The 17,855-nt window shown below is 32.7% G+C and overlaps 1 protein-coding gene across 1 annotated transcript in view; it reads right to left on the bottom strand.

Annotated features, from left to right (window-relative positions):
- Nucleotides 1–1,295: 1,295 nt before the first annotated feature.
- Nucleotides 1,296–17,855, bottom strand: part of LOC134715442 (tudor domain-containing 6-like) — a 111,613-nt gene continuing 95,053 nt past the window's right edge. The window contains exons 21-23 of the mRNA XM_063577619.1: nucleotides 9,547–9,717; nucleotides 7,699–7,914; nucleotides 1,296–6,571 (exon numbers count right to left, since the gene is read on the bottom strand). Of these exons, the coding sequence (XP_063433689.1) occupies nucleotides 6,501–6,571; nucleotides 7,699–7,914; nucleotides 9,547–9,717 (458 nt within the window). The 3' untranslated portion in view covers nucleotides 1,296–6,500. The remainder of the gene's footprint in view (nucleotides 6,572–7,698; nucleotides 7,915–9,546; nucleotides 9,718–17,855) is intronic.

Below are 17,855 nucleotides of genomic sequence, written 5' to 3'. Positions count from 1 at the left end.
CCAAAATTATGAATTAGAATAAAATTTTATAACAATATTTTTTTCTTTAAATATAAATAAGAGTATATAGAAGAATCATGAACTATATTTTCCTCGATCAAAATGTATATTTTGTTATCTAAAAATAATCAGTGACTGATGTGTAATATTTTCGCAACTGCATGGTAAACACTTTCTTATTCAGACACTGAATATACATATTTATTATATCTTTTATAAAGCTAAAACTGATCCAATGGCTATGCTTTTACACATTTTCAGAGACATGTATTATATGTCTCTGACCTTTGTCCCATCTGAGGGGAATGGATAGTTGATCATTTACAAACATGTTAAACCCAACCATATTCGTTTGTGTCTGTCCCAAGTCAGGAGTATGTACTTCAGTAGTTGTTGATTTGTCATAGATATAAGAAGATGTGGTATAAGTGCCACTGAGACAACTCTCCAACGAACCATTTTCGTATTTGTTTTCAATTAATTGTTCCGTTATAAATTAGACTGCGAGTTTTTCATTTCCCCCCCCAAATTTTTAATGTTAGGGCCTTTTATCATAACCAATTAAAGGTTGCATTTCTATAAAATTTGACAATGCATTTTCCCATAGGAACTTCATTTACAGCTGAAAACTGTACCACTTTTACTATGAAGTTTTGAAAAGAATCATCTCCTAGAATGGAAAGTTCATATGCACTACTATTTTTTTTAAAGGTAAAAATATAGGGCTGTGCAGCATATTTTTTTAACGTTTATATTCTCCAAACTTCTCTGAGTTAAGACTGACACTAAATTTCTTAACTATCCCTACCTCGACTGTAAGGTTACCACAGATTTCAATATAAACAATATTCACATTTATATTTTCTGGTAACATTTCAAAGGTATGTCTCCATGAGATGCAACAGATCAGAACTAGGAACCAATATGTAAACAAAATTAATTATATCTATGAGTATTCTAAATCTCCCCAAAAGAGGCGTGGTTTGAGAAACAGCTGTACTTAATGGTGTTTTTTTCTCCATTTTTGAAGGGAGTATGGTTGCTTATAATTGATTACACCATTTTTTTTGTTTATGGCTTTTGTGGATTGTTGATTCATTGCCAATGGTACCTCATCTCCTTATTTTCATTCTATAAGAAACAGTAGTTCAAATACCACGTCAGCAATGATTCTATAAAGTAGAGCTTCTATTATGGCAGTAATTAACCTTTGTCAGACTATCTGGGCGTCAGACTAAAGGGACATAGGAATATTGTAACTACCCACCAGGACAAGGGACAAACAAAACAAAATATAAAGTTTTAAAAGTTTTTTATAACACAAGTTCATTCCTGCTACTTACAGATTTAGTATGACTTTCTTAATTCATATATAATAAAATGCTTTGCTGAGCGCAGCCTGGTATGACCACAGAGGTTGAACTCTGAACAGTTGTGGCAAATTTGGACACTTGATTCTGTCTGAATTTGGATTGTGATCAAATTTTCGACATAGCATACATGTAGGTTTCTGCCACAAGGTAAATGTAAAGATCTTACAAAACTACTGCACAGTATTGTGCAATTAAAAATTCTTATTGAAAATTAAAAACAATTTGAAATTCAAAAAATTTAGTAAAAAAATTTGAACCCTTTAAAAAATATTTGAACACCCAAAACACCTTGGAGCAATCACCCCTGAGCTCAAACCCAGCCTTTCCTTTGTAATAGATTTCAGAGAGATCCACGTTCTTTTAAAAACACAAATTATTGTCTAGAAACTAGAACTGGAGGCTCTAAAGAGCCCGTGTCGCTCACCTTGGTCTATGTGCAAGCAGCAAATAATACAAAGGACACAAATTATAGACAAGAATAGAATTCATGATGACATTGTGTTTTGGTGATGATGATGATGTGTTTGTTAATCTCACTTTACTGAACATTCTTGCTGTTTACAATTTTCTCTATCTATAACATGCTTAGCTCAAAAGTTTCAAGGGAAAACATTTTGTAAAAGTTTACATAAGATGATTGGTTAAATTTGGCTCAGTTGTTTCAGGTAAGAAGATTTTTGTAAAAGTTTACGGATGACAATAGTTCAGCAAGTTTTTAAATTAGTAAACGGCTAGAACAGTATACGTGACATCTCCAAAATTCAAACTTGGTCTGTATTTTGTGGTATAATGCATTGTGTAAAGTTTCATAACATTTAGTTGAGGCAAACTAAAGGTAAACAATGGAAACCCCAACTTCAGCAATTTTTCCATTTGTTAAGGGGCATAAATCTAGAACAGTTGAAGTGACACCACCAAAATTAAAACTTGAACTTTTTTTGTGTGGTAATAAACATTGTGTACAAGTTTCAGAACATGAAGCAAACAGAAATCTTTTTAAATATAGTTATGGTCAAGGAAAAATAAAATGGGTCATGTCACAGATTTTGCATACCAACTTGGCTCTTAGAACTACAACTGAATATCGAAAAAATAATGCATTTATTTATTTAAATTATCTTAAATATTACAGATTGATGTCTTTCAAAATGGGTTAATATTTGTATAGAAAGCAGTTATTCTGTGTCAGAAACCTATTATGTGTCAAAAATTTAGTTACAATCCAAATTCGGATCTGTATCAAGCGTGAATATTGTGGCCCCAACTGTTCAGGGTTGGACATCTGTGGTCGTATCCAGCTGCGCTCAGCAAAGCAATTGTAAAATAATAATAAAAAATATAATAACAACAACCAGTGATGACTAAGTTCTCTAAAATTAGATGATTCAACACTCAAACATTGTTAAACTCAGGGCTATTCCAGAAAAAAATGTATAAGGGAGGCAGTTTTTGTCAGTACGCCACCCAGACAATTGTAATTGAGAATTATAGTGCATTATAGTGTGAAAAGTTGCTCTGATACCCATCACCCATGTATTATTAATACAATGTGCCTTCCAATCCCCCCATACATTTTTTCTGGAATAGCAACAGCATATCAAAGAACCCAAGAATTCAATTGTTGTTAAAACAAAAAAATAATTTAGGACCCTAAATTGGACCTCAATGTCGTATTATCTAACTAATAATGAAAATAAGTGCAGTTTTAGATTTAACATTTATGTATATATTCAATTTATGTTGAAATCAAACACAGTTTAATTTAGGACACCGATTTGGACCAACTTGAAAACTGGGCTCAAAATGAGAAATCTAAATATATAGGAAGATGTGGTATGAGTGCCAATGAGACAACTCTCTATCCAAGTCACAATTAATAAAAGTTTACCATTATAGGTCAAGGTCAGTCTTCAACACAGAGCCTAGGTTCACACCGAACATCAAGCTATAATGGCCCCAAAAATTACCAGCTTAAATCCATTCAAACGGGAAAACCAACAGACTAATCTATATTAAAACTAGAGGCTCCAAAGAGCCTGTGTCGCTCACCTTGGTCTATGTGAATATTAAACAAAGGACGCATTTGAATTCATGACAAAATTGTGTTTTGGTGATGGTGATGTGTTTGTATATCTTACTTTACTGAACATTATTGCTGCTTACAATCATTCTATCTATATTGAACTAAGCCTAAGAGCTTCAGTGGAAAATGTTAGTTAAAATTTACAAATTTTATGAAAATTGTTAAAAATTTACTATAAAGGGCAATAACTCCTTATGGGGTCAATTGACCATTTAGGTCATGTTGACTTATTTTTAGGTGTTACTTTGCTGTACATTGTTTCCCTTTACAGTTTATCTCTATCTATAATAATATTCAAGATAATAACAAAAAACGGCAAAATTTCCTTAAAATGACTAATTCAGGGGCAGCAACCTAACAGCAGTTTGTCCAATCCATCTGAAAATTTCATGGCAAATAGATCTTGACCTGATTAACAATTTTACTCCCTGTTAGATTTGCTCTAAATGCTTTGGTTTTTGAGTTATAAGCAAAAAACTGCATTTTACCCCTATGTTCTATTTTTAGCCATGGCGGCCATCTTTGTTGGTTGGCCGGGTCACGCCACACAATTTTTAAACAAGATACCCCAATGATGATTGCGGCCAAGTTTGTTTAAATTTGGCCTGGTAGTTTCAGAGGAGAAGATTTTTGTAAAAGATTACCAAGATTTACGAAAAATGGTTAAAAATTGACTATAAAGGACAATAACTCCTAAAGTGGTCAACTGACCATTTTGGTTATGTTGACTTATTTGTAGATTTTACTTTGCTGAACATTATTGCTGTTTACAGTTTATCTCTATCTATAATAATATTCAAGATAGAAACAAAAAACAGCAAAATTTCCCTAAAATTACCAATTCAGGGGCAGCAACCCAACAACAGGTTGTCCGATTCATCTGAAAATTTCAGGGCAGTTAGATCTTGACCTGATGAACATTTTTACCCCATGTCAGATTTGCTCTAAATGCTTTGGTTTTTGAGTTATAAGCCAAAAACTGCATTTTACCCCTATGTTCTATTTTTAGCCGTGGCGGCCATCTTGGTTGTTTGGCGGGGTCACCGGACACAATTTTTCAACTAGATACCCCAATGATGATTATGGCCAAGTTTGGATTAATTTGGCCCAGCAGTTTCAGAGGAGAAGATTTTTGTAAAAGTTAACGACGCCTGACGCCAAGTGATGAGAAAAGCTCACTTGGCCCTTCGGGCCAGGTGAGCTAAAAAAATAATAGACAATATAAGCTTAGTTTTTAAGGAGTTGACCTAATAAAAAAATCAAAATATAAAGCATTCAGAAAATTTGTTTTTACAGAATAACAAACCAACTTTCCACAAATTTCTCCAAACATTTTACCAAAGAAAAGAGAAGAAAATTCAAAATTTTATTCATCATAATACAATGTCTTAAAAATCTATAAAACTGATCTGTAATTATCTTCAAAATGTCTAATAATGAACAATAAATTTCTAACTTTATTTACTCCTATATAGCTATTAATCATCAACACTTAAAAAACAGGAAGTGATTACATAAATCTGTCACTCCAATTATAATTGGGAGATAAAGACATTAACCATATGTTAAGTCAAGGACTTATATTAGAAGGATTCGAATTTCATAATTTTTGGAAAATATGTAGAGAATCGTTGGATTTGAACACATCTTCTATACATTTTTGAATTGCTTACATTTAATCTTATACCTTGTTGATAACCATGAAAATTCTTCTGTACATGTAAAAAACATTTAGACTTCAGACGAAATAAGTTTCATCAAAATCAATCAAGAACTTTTTAAGTTTTTAGCTGAACAGTTGAACTACGTTTTATTGTGTTTTTCTCCCAAAATGTAGAATAATGCCCCAAAAATAATTGCCCTCCTTTCTTAAATAATTCAAATTACATGAAGGACATGAACATTATTAACCAAATTAACTCTATCAATGAAGGAATCATTTAAGTTTAAGAAAATCTTTATTTCATTTGAATCCATCAACAACTTTTAAAGTTTTAAGGTGTACAGTGTGGTTTCTCTATATACGTCCCTGGTTAAGTAAAATGATAAAAAAACATATAAACAGGTGAAAAGTATATATATAAATGCTTAATGTAATCATACTGTGTGTATACAATTAACAATTTCTGATCAAAGGAAAAAATACCTCAATCACAAAAATGTAATACTTATGGATATTAAAGAGGGCGATAACTCAACAACTAGAAAAGCTAAAATAGTGAAAATTGAACTTAACCTTCATTTTGTCACAGGAAATAAACAAAAGTTAATTTTGTCCAAAGGATTTTCATGTTATTGAGCTGACATTTTTTGGCAGCCACACACCCCCAAATCAAGAATCAATTTTTACTTCGAAATCAGGTTAAACCGGATGCTCGCAGTAAGCAGCTTTATACCACCGCAGAGCCATACCCCCAAGTCAATACTTATCATCCCTTCATGGTATGGAAACTTGTGGTATAATTTCAGAGATATTCATACACTTAAACACAAGTTATTGTTTGAAAAATTTAAAAATGCTTATTTTGGGCCACCTTTTTGTCCCCTCATTCCTAACTATTGAGACCATAACCCTTAAAATCAATCCCAACCTTCCTTTAATTGTATTTAACCTTCTGGTAAAAATTTAAAGAGATCCATTCACTAAATCTGAAGTTAATATCTGGAAACTAAATGTGTCTTCAGACGACAACATGATACCATTATACAACACATTTTTGCGGTCGTATAAAAAACCAAAATGGCTATCTGCCAGTACATATAGCAAATTCATAAAGATATCAATAACAAAAATGTGATGCAACAATGCTCTTAAAAGTATTTACAAAATATAATGGCTCAAAAACATTTGTATGCCACATGAAAATGTCAAGCTTTGTAATTTTAAGTTTTTATTTTCTAATCCAGGCCATCATTTTTCTTCAAGACATATTTTGTGTATTTATATTTTATTCTCCTCCACATCTCAACAGCTGTATGCTTCAGTTTCACTGTATTTGTTCCAGTTCACAAACAAGTTTAAAAACCGATTTAATCTATAATATTCATTTCTTTCCCATGGAAGCTAGCTGAGCTTGTAAAGCTGCTATCTGTTGTTGGATAAAGTTAGCCTCATCTGAAAAGATAAATTAAAAACTAAATATTTTTGATCACATGCCATGTGAAATAAAGATGTTTGTCAATATTCATTATTGAAAGAAAGTTTAAGCAGTCATAATTGATTTTTTTTTAATTCAGAACTGACAAGAATTATCCCTCCAAAAATTCTTCACAATAATTTTAGGAATACTTCTTTGGATGATTTATTTATATAAATAATGTTTGTTTACACATCTGTACATAGAAAGCAATAAACTATTGAATAACTGTTCAGTATCAACATCTATTTATTAACAAGAGTGTTTATGTCTTGATGGTCTTATTTATCATTGAATTTATGCTTAAGTCTGTAACAGGGCTTCCAAAATTAATTTTAGCCAGTCTGACATTTAATATATTATCTGATTTTAATCCCTTAAGACTAAATAAATAAAAGGCAATTATGGTAATCAGTTGCCAAGTTGGCCATCCCAAAATACGATATTAAACTTTCTTTGAATAAGATTTGACGTTATGACGTTAATTGTTAAATTGGCAGTGCATCATTTGAAGTGTGCAACATCGGCATACTTACATCTGCCTTAGACTCTTTATTTGTGCAAAATAACGTAGTCAAAACTTTACTTTATTTTAAATCTAATACGCCGGGTGATATTTTGATAGTTATAAAACATGAACCAGAGACAGATACATAAATTCTGTGTATGTTTGCAAAGCACGAATGAGTGTAAGTAGCTCTTTCTACATTATTTCTTCAAGAAAATATTTGGAATAAATGTGAGATAAAGGTATCAATGACCATTTAAGCATTTTTAATTGGTTGTTTTGATAGTACTTAACGATCATGTCAGTTTTAAGACCGTAGTGTGTGGTTGTTAAAGGCAAAAGGTTGGGTCAAAAAGATCACAAATTATGTTAAAATGACCATCTCTTAAGAAAGCCTTGAAAATTAAAAGTGGATGACCGTTTCATGCTTTGTATGTTTTTTGTATTGGTCATTCCGTATTTTCATGTAGAGACCCATAATTTTATAATAGATGATAGGGATTTGATACATGGTTCATTACAGAATGTCTTTGTCAGACTGTATAGTAGATAATCTTTGTAAAAATTTATGTGAACTATAATTCTATTTTATATTACCTGCATTGTTGCCTGAATTTTTTTTAGCATGACCATCATTAATAAGCTGTTCTGACACATCAATGATCTGTTTTGACTCCTCTTCAGAGTGGGCTAGATTAACTATATATGTTTCTGCCTCTCTTCTCACAATTTCAGCATCTAGTGATACTGCTTGAAAAATCTTCAGTTTCTCTTTTGCAGCTGTATCCCAACTTGGACCTAAAGGTACAAGGTCTGTAAAACAGTAGAAATAGTGTAATAAATGAGTCAGGATAAGAAAATTCATAAAACTAGTAATGCCCAACACCAATTTAAATAATAATTCTTGGAAATCTCTCGCTCCTGTTTTGGAAAAAAAATATTTAAAAAAAAATATATCTTTAGCACCGCTTTCATAAATTTTTGGTCGGCATGCTGCTCCAAAATAATTTGTTTCCGTGATTTTTTTTCCTACATAGACATTTATATATTGCATTTATCTTATGTGATCAATCCATTTGTAAATAAAAGGTAAATAAATCGTTTGAAAAGGGGGAATGTGTTAAGTATAATGTCAATTTTCAATGAACTAGTACACATTTTTGTTTAGGGACCAGCTGAAGCCTGCCTCCAAGTGCAGGATTTTCTAGCTGTGATGAAGACCCATTGTGTCCTTCGTCTTTTTTTTGCTCTATTGTCAGGTTGTTGTCAAAGAGACATTTCCCATTTCCATCCTGAATTTTAAGGATAGTTTTTTGTGGACAAGTTCATATCTCAGATACTGTAAGCAATGTGTCATCTATATTTGGTGCATGGAATGAATATAGGGAGTGATGTCCAACTGTCAGTTGTCATCTGATCTTGACCTCATTTTCATTGTTTGAATTAAGTTTCTATCATTTTTTCGAATACTATCTGCAATAGGTGAACAAAATTTGGTGTATTAAAATATTTCATGATGTACATGTCAGTTTGGCAGGTTTTATTTGACCATAACTTCATTTTTACACTTCTTTGCTCAGTGTTAATATTTGATGCATAGGTTGATTGTTAGGTGTACTTGTCTGTTTGCCATGGTTCATTTGGCCTTTACTTTATTTTTATGGTTCATTAGTCGACTTTCCTGGTTGCATTCATTTCAAAGAAACTAAGTTATAGTCAACTATATTTGGTGTATGGAATGATTGTAAGGCGAACATGTTTTTTGTTTTGTTTGGTTTATATGACCTTGACCTCATTTTTTTTTTTACATACCTGTCAACCTGTGACGATGAAAATGCAGGTCATTACCTGTATTGAAGAATCAAATCTCAGGTCATAATGCGTACAAACTTTTTCGAGCTGAATTTCAGTATTTATGGGACATTTTTGATGTAATGTAAATCAAAGTTACAAAAACATCAAAGTTACCTAAAGCTAAGGTAATTGGTGTTAAATAACAGTGTGTTTGACACCAAAGCTGTCAAGTGAAGTTGTGAACTTAATGGGTCACTTAATTTGACAGTTTACACAGCTAGATGAACATCCTTTCATGGAAGAATTACAAATTTGCCGGTATTTCAAAGGAATATTACTTATGAAATCAATCTCAAGGCCAAGAAATACGGGTGAAAACGGGTCATTTTCCCGAATTATTCAATGACCTGGCGGGTGTCCCGGGTGATCCCTCAGAATTGTGAAAATCTCGGGTCACACCTGCAGAATACGGGTCAGTTGACAGGTATGTTTTTAGCATGTGTAGTTTGTGATCTTTGTAGTTCATCATTATATTTATGACTATCAATGGTCAGTAAAGCAAGCAAGTAATTTCAGGGTGTGGACTCTTTACTCCTGTACATATATATCATCAATAAATTTCTACAGAACATAAATTTCAAGATAGCTAACCTGGCAAAGAGCATTTAAATGCCAATAATGGCATCTCAATATACTCTGGAAGCATAGACCGGATCTGTTTGGCTTCTAACAATTCAGAATTTCCAAAATCCAAGTAATGTATGAGATATGTATTGTTCTGATAAGCTTCTACCACATTTCCTCGATACCAGTTACCATCCGCTGAAATAATAAACAAGAAAACATATTTCTATATTACTTCCTCAGTACTGACAGCATTTGTCTATAGAGTAAGACCAAAACGTGCTTCAAAGAATTAATTGTTTTGACTAAAATTCCATAAAGAAGAATGTTTATCTTTTGTCATAAAAATTCATATCTTCAATTAAAATTAATTGATTTAGCTAACAAAGTCCTTATATTCAAATAGAGCAGGAACATACATATGGACCGTACTTGACTCTACCTAAATATAGTCAATTTAATCATAGGGATATAGATAATAAAGATGCGATACCAAACTAGAGGCTCTAAAGAGCCTGTGTCGCTCACCTTGGTTATGTGAATATTAAACAAAGGACGCAGATGGATTCATGACAAAATTGTGTTTAGGTGATGTGTTTGTAAATCTTACTTTACTGAACATTCTTGCTGCTTACAATTATCTCTATCTATAATGAACTTGGCCCAGTAGTTTCAGTGGAAAATGTTAGTAAATATTTACAAATTTTACGAAAATGTTTAAAAATTGACTATAAAGGGCAATAACTCCTAAAGGGGTCAACTGACCATTTCAGTCATGTTGACTTATTTGTAAATCTGACTTTGCTGAACATTATGTGCTGTTTACAGTTTTTCTCTATCTATAATAATATTCAAGATAATAACCAAAAACATCAAAATTTCCTTAAAATTACCAATTCAGGGGCAGCAACCTAACAACGGGTTTTCTGATTCATCAGAAAATTTCAGGGCAAATAGATCTTGACCTGATTAACACTTATAGTCAGTCAGATTTTCTCTAAATGCCTTGGTTTTTGAGTTATAAGCCAAAAACTGCATTTTACCCCATATGTTCTATTTTTAGCCGTGGTGGCCATCTTGGTTGGTATGCCAGGTCACCGGACACAATTTTTAAACTAGATAACCCAATGATGATTGTGGCTAAGTTTTGTTGAATTTGGCCCAATAGTTTCAGAGGAGAAGATTTTTGTAAAAGTTTACGGACGACGACGGACGCCAAGTGATGAGAAAAGCTCACTTGGCCCTTTGGGCCAGGTGAGCTAAAAAGGACAGATGTTAAAAATGTTCACGCTATACTCCTAATTATTTCTGATGCAAACAGGGAAATAAAAAAATGGCCCTGAATGCATTCCCAATACGCAAGTTTCGGGTTCCTGTCGGAGTTATCGTTACTGGATGAAATCTCCGGTCTGAGGTTGCGTTCCGTGTATTTCTGTACCGGAAGGTAGGACTACTAAGGACGCCTGCGGGAAAATGGTGGTTTTATCATTGTTGTGTTCCAAACTGCACCACATCAACTAGAAAGTTTAATAAACTGCATAAGTATCCTTGGATGCAAGGTGTGACATTTATTTCTCTGCCAAATAAGACAAGGAACGCAAAGGAAAGGCGAGACTGGTTGAGATTGATTAGGCGGCCGAATGATTGGACTCCCAACGAAATACACACGCATTTGTTCACTGCACTTTGATGAAAACAACAACAACACTCTACCAACATTGTTTCCTTACAACAATTTCAAGAAGCCGTTGAGTGAAAGGTAATTAACAGATTGATAAACAGATTCCACGGTTCTTGTGTCCTTTCCATCCCCCCCCCCCCCCCCCCCCCCCAAAAAAAAAAAAACCAAAGCAAAGTATCGATCTTACTTGTACAGGTCTATATGAGTATGATGATGAACCAAAGGAACAGGTTTCTATCAATGGGAAGGTCGACTCTCTATTATAATCGAATCATGGAAAGTCGAACTTCCCATTAATAGAAACAAGTGCCTCTGCTTAGCCTTTACAACAGTTGAACAGGAAAGAAAGGGGGTGATGCAAAAACATTCTTAAAAAAATATGCTACAGTGTTGAGTAACCACAAAAATTTTTTTTTTTCAAAGATTGCTGACTAACAAATGTGCAAGGTTTGTAGATTTTCTTTAATTTCTATACTATAGTTAAGACTTGAGATGGTGTATGGTTTGATGTCATATAAATAAACCTGCCCAGCACCTCTTCGAGTCTTGATACAATGTATCTTTCTTGATTTCCTTCTGTATGGTCTGGGGAATAGGGGATGGGTGTGTAACAAGTATATTTACTAGGAGAAGTGCTGCCCAAATTGTTTGCAAGTCTGGACTTTGCCATTTTCAGCATTATTTTTTGGTGAGTGGGTGCTTTTTTAGAATCATACTTTGATTTTGCATAAAAATCCTATTTATAAATATATGTTGTTTATTATTATTATGCAAGAACTCTATAAGACCTGTCAGAATGCAAAAAATGGCATTTAATTTTGTAAAATAATCTTTTACCTTTTAAGATGAAAGACTGGTAAAACGCTATGTTTAAAGCTTAAATTTGAGAGTAGTAAGAAGTAGTTTTTTCCCATATACTTTAATACAATGTATAACTAAGTCATTATGTATTAAAGCATTATATGAGAGATCTTGGTGTTGTTACTGATTATGTTTATGTTTATTTATATCAGTCTTTAGAAAATTTAATCTCAGTGCCCATTCCCTAGCAATTGAAAGGGGGCGTTATACAATCCAAACATTTACTTATCCTGTAATACAGTAATAGACAAGAAATTGAGGATGAATACCATTTCTTCTCAATCTATCCATGCTATACATCATTGAGGGATACTTATATATACAAAATATTATACATGTACCTAATTTTTATTTCAATTTTATTGAATTTCATTCAGCTACATGTACAACACTGAGGCATATATGCATATGACCACAATTTTAAATGGCAGTTTGCCAGTCATTATCAAAATCACCTGAAAGTATATTAATGATTGTTTTTAATTGAGAACAAATGTTTTATTTATATCTTTTTAATATGTACATGTACATGTATCCTTTTTTTATCATGAGCATTAGTAATGTGTTAACTGTCGATACAATAAATACTTTGTATATCATTTATATTTACAAAATGTATGTTTTTCTTTTTATTATATAATGATATATTTACTTTTAATATTACAGAAAAACAAGCAATTCAACACAAGTTGGAACAGACAATAACCTTGAATCTCCAATGCTATGGAAAGCCAACGGGGTCAAAATTCTTACTTCGTAACTTGTCAATTTGTAACTTGTAACTGTGTGATTTGTCAATTTGTATATTGCTGTTTTGTAACTTGTCGATTTGTTAAATGTCGATTTGTATATTGTCTATTTGTATATCAATGTTTTGTAACTTGTCGATTCGTAAATTGTCAATTTGTATATTGATGGTTTGTAACTTGTCGATTCGTTAAATGTCAATGCGTGATTTGTCAATGTGTGAAATGTCATCGTTGTATTATGCTAACAATCATTATGACGACAGATGGCGCTCGGTTTCTTCTTCGTTTTATAAGCCTCCTGTAAGTAGGAGCACCTCCATATGGAAAATATATACCTTAGTAATTTTAATCAATCAATTACAGCAAATGCGTCTAAAAGAAAGCAAAACAAAAATTGCATGTTTACAGGACCCTAGTTTTATTTTATTTACTGATGTGGACTTTCGTTCGAGAACGGAAACTATAAACATACATCCCAACTAGTCAAGTCCCTCGACGAAATCGATCTCTCCTAATTGCGAGTAAATTGAAATAGTCGTTGGTCCGTGGAATATAACGACTGGATTATTCAGGTAAATACAATAAGGAGATGTGGTAATAAACCGTATGATTGACAATGAGACAACTATCCACCAAAGCGAAGTTCAAATAAAGTTGTGTAAGCAAGTATAGGCAACCTACGGCCTTCAACAATGAGAAAACATAATACCAAATAGTCGGCTATAAAAGGCTACATCATTACTGGAAAACCCAGGTTCTAGTAATAAACGTATCTATTAATCCTAAAATGCTATTATCGGTTTATTTTATTCTGACAGGAGGGGAAAGGGCTGACATATATATATTGATACACATGCCTACTGATTTTTTTCTGGTCAAGGAGCTTAAAAATTGCCGCTACCAGATTCCCGATCTATAAAAATTTACAACAAATTTACTACAAAATATTCACGAGTCCCTCGATCGCAACAGCTGCTTATTAACGCTTAGTATTCCCGATATGATCCCCACCCGGTGACACATCTCCTTATACCCCGGCAACTTTACCAAATCTTATATTTTGTCGATCGGATCAATAACTAACCGAAATGATTCACGATGTTAATCAATAAAGCTAAAAGATTTTAAATGTGCATGTCATATAAAATAAAAAATCATTTGCAATGAATTCATAACAATATAATCCTAACTCAATTGACAAACCATGCTGTATTCCGCCTGGCTCTTCTGTCCAGCAGTCAACTATGATCCCAGGTCGGGTTGTTGTCCCTTTTGACACATTCCCCATTTCCATTTTAAGTAGGTGACGCGAGTAGTAAAAAATAAACAGTTTCATAGTTTTACGATCATGGTCATTAACAAACTATCCAGAGGGAAAACCTCCTAATATATTTCGATCTAGTACAATGATCATTCTAGATTTGTATCTGTATCTGTAGGAAAACGTTGTGGATAAAAAAAAAACGGCTTTAATACAACAATAGACAGAGCGCCGTTGATGTATTGACAATACACGAGAGCAGTTTCTGAACGACTGTCAACGTTCGCGGTTTGCGCACTACAGTTTCTTCAAGATAGTTTCACTCGAATACTGTTTTTACGAAAAATAAGTTGGAATATTGTGGTATTTTGCTTGTTGAGATCTCAAAACACTTATTGGTAGTCCAATTTAGGTCCTCGTTTAGTTTTCTGGTTCCTTTAGATTTTATTACAAAATAGTGCATATTCAATACAGTTTTAATATATAGTATACATGAATCAAGTAACTCATTTAAAAAAAAAAACATTCAGTTTGTCTTTGCAAAGTTCAAATATGATATAATAAACTGTGACATCTTTTATCTTCATTACTCAGGAGCCAAATAAATAAAGATTGTTCGTCTATTTGCTTCTTGTATCAAAACATCATAGAGAATTACATTCTTTTCTGAAATTTTTATATTGAGATTATAATATTAAGGAATAATGAGTGTCAAACCATTTCTCCCATTCATGATACATTTAGTTCAAAATTTGATGCCCAGGACACTATTAGTATAAATTTTCCAGCACCGTCTTATATTTCATGTATTTAGTCTTATTTTGACCCGGTTAAATATAAAGTATAAATTTCCTGCCAAGTGACAGTAATATATTTGCGAAGTTGATAAGGAAGCCCGTTCGAGGACAGTGACACATCTATGATATCCCATCCCAGGTTTGGTGACCAGAACAGTAAACTCTAAATAAAAGCGAGACCCTGATATACATGCTATATAAAACAAACAATGTATTTATCTATTTGTTTTCTTTTATATAAATGTGCTTTACATAATTGATTTAAATTACATTGGTATATATTCCATATGCCGGTGCTCCTACTTACAGGAGGCTTATACACCGTAGAAGAAACCGAGCGCCATCTGTCGTCATAATGATCGTTAGCATAATACAACGATGACATTTCACACATTGACATTTAACGAATCGACAAGTTACAAAACATCAACATACAAATTGACAATTTAAGAATCGACAAAGTACAAAACATTAATATACAAATAGACAATATACAAATCGACATTTATATAATTAACAAATCGACAAGTTACAAAACATCAATATACAAATTGACAATTTACGAATCGACATGTTACAAAACATTAATATACAAATAGACAATATACAAATCGACAAGTTACAAAACAGCAATAATATACAAATTGACAATTAACGAATCGATAAGTTACAAAACATCAATAAACAAATAGACAATATACAAATCGACAAGTTACAAAACAGCAATATACAAATTGACAAATCGCACAGTTACAAGTTACAAATTGACAAGTTACGAAGTAAGAATTTTGACCCCGTTGGCTTTCCATACAATGCATGCATGTAATTCTGATCATCATCATGGATCCATCCCTCAGAGCCAAGTTATCTTTTCAGCTATACCTTATGTTTGTGGAGAAGTTGAGGTCATTAGCACAGAAAAGTTTGTTACAACTGAATATTTGCCAGGTAAGAACAAAAAAGGTTAAAAAGTTTTGTAATGTTAATTTCTGTCTTATTATGAGTAAAAGGATAAATATATTTGGTATTTGTGTACATTTGTACCTTGTAAGGTCCTTATACCTGTCAGACTGTTTTTCAGTCGAGTGCTATCTCATTTCATGGATCAATGCCGGCAAAAAGCTCTACCCGACTTAAAATAAATTATCTTATCTTATCTTACATGTATCATTAAAGAAGGTTAAGTTTTGTTTGTCAAGTCCATATCTCAGATACTATAAGCAATGGGTCTAGTATATTTGGTGTATTGAATTATTGTAAGGTGTGCATGTCTAACTGGCAGGTGTCATCTGACCTTGACCTCATTGTCATGGTTCAGTGATTTTAGTTATTTTTTTAGTATTGATCTTTTTTTCATATACATTGTTTTGTACTGTATGCAAAAATTCAACTGTATTTGGTATATGGAAATATTTATGATCATGTACATGTCATTCTCGCAGGTTTGAATCTTTCATTAAAAATTTCTTGGCTTCTATGAATGGGGATGGTTAAAAGTTCTGAGAGAAAAAGTTGAAATTTTAATATAAATTGTTTGAAGAATTTTTTTCCATGCTCATTTTCACAACACATGCATGCATCTACATATCATTTTATACAAACTGGGGCATACATGTCACATGGACATGTAGATTCACAATTTATCTCAAATGTCAAACAATAACTCAAACTTGAGTTATAAATTTCTATTAAATTTTAAAATGCTCAAAACACTTGGTGCTGCTGTTTATTTACTCTTAATTTTATTTTTAGGTCAAAGATATGTATCAAAATTAAACCATCCTACACGTAAGCCAACTAAAGAGCATGACTATAGTTATCACAGAGATGATAAAGTGATTGTAGATTCTTCTACTCAAACAGAAGTTACAGCTAATGATATCCGGCTACTGGAACAGGAAAATGATAGACTCAAGCATACCCTGGAAGATAAAGACAGCTTGTCCAGAGAAATTTTTGTTAAACATGTAACCAAAGATGACAAACATGTAAAGTTTTACACCGGTGTTCAAAATTTCGCTATTTTAATGGGTATTTTCCAGCTTCTTATGACCAAATGTTCCAAGTTAAAGTACTGGTCTGGCAAGGGAAGTGTTAATGACAAAAACTACCAAACTGGAAATAGATTAAAGCCTGGACCACAGAGGAAATTGACAGATTTTCAGGAATTTATACTTACATTAGTACGTCTTCGTCTTGGTCTAATAGATTATCACTTAGCTGATATTTTTGGAATCTCAAAGACCCGTGTTTCACAGATATTTACAACATGGATAACATTTATGTCAGGTTTATTTGGAAAACTAATAAAATGGCCATCGAAGCAACAAGTCAGAAAACATATGCCGCATTCATTCAAAATGTTATACCCAAAAACAAGATCTATAATTGACTGCTAAGACTTTTTTTTCAACATCCTAGATCTCCTACAGCACAGGCCTCAACAAACAGCACTTATATCAAAAAATACTGGGAAATGTCTTTTAGGGATCTCACCTTCTGAAACCTTCACTTTTGTTTCAGACGTTTATGGCGGCAATGTATCAGATCGTTTTATTACTGAAAAGTCTGGTTTTATGGATTATATTGAAGAGGGAGATGACATTATTACACCGTATGTGCATTTTTACAATGTATGTCTCTTCAGTGCATGATGCCTATCAAAAGTTAAACTAAATCTAAACAAGGATAATAAAAATCCATATTTAGGTGGAGAAAATGTTATTAAGATAGGAATAATTCAAAGATTGATCCTTATTTATACATGTACTTGAACGACACCAACAGCCAGATTTCTAACATGGTTTACAAGGAAAAAGCATATAATGAGGATATGTCACCCTACCATGACACATTTTTCTGACTCCAGATACTTCTTTATACAATACATCCTTATTGAAGAATCAGCAAATAATAAGTGTTAGACTCTGCCGCCATAAAAAAAATGCTGCAAAACAGAACCAGAAGTATAAACTAGAGGCTCTAAA

This window comes from Mytilus trossulus, chromosome 4 (genome assembly GCF_036588685.1).
Source record: "Mytilus trossulus isolate FHL-02 chromosome 4, PNRI_Mtr1.1.1.hap1, whole genome shotgun sequence".
Classification (NCBI taxonomy): Eukaryota; Metazoa; Mollusca; class Bivalvia; order Mytilida; family Mytilidae; genus Mytilus; species Mytilus trossulus.
The sequence above is the reverse complement of the archived record's forward strand: the minus strand, read 5'-3'. Positions and strand labels throughout refer to the sequence as shown.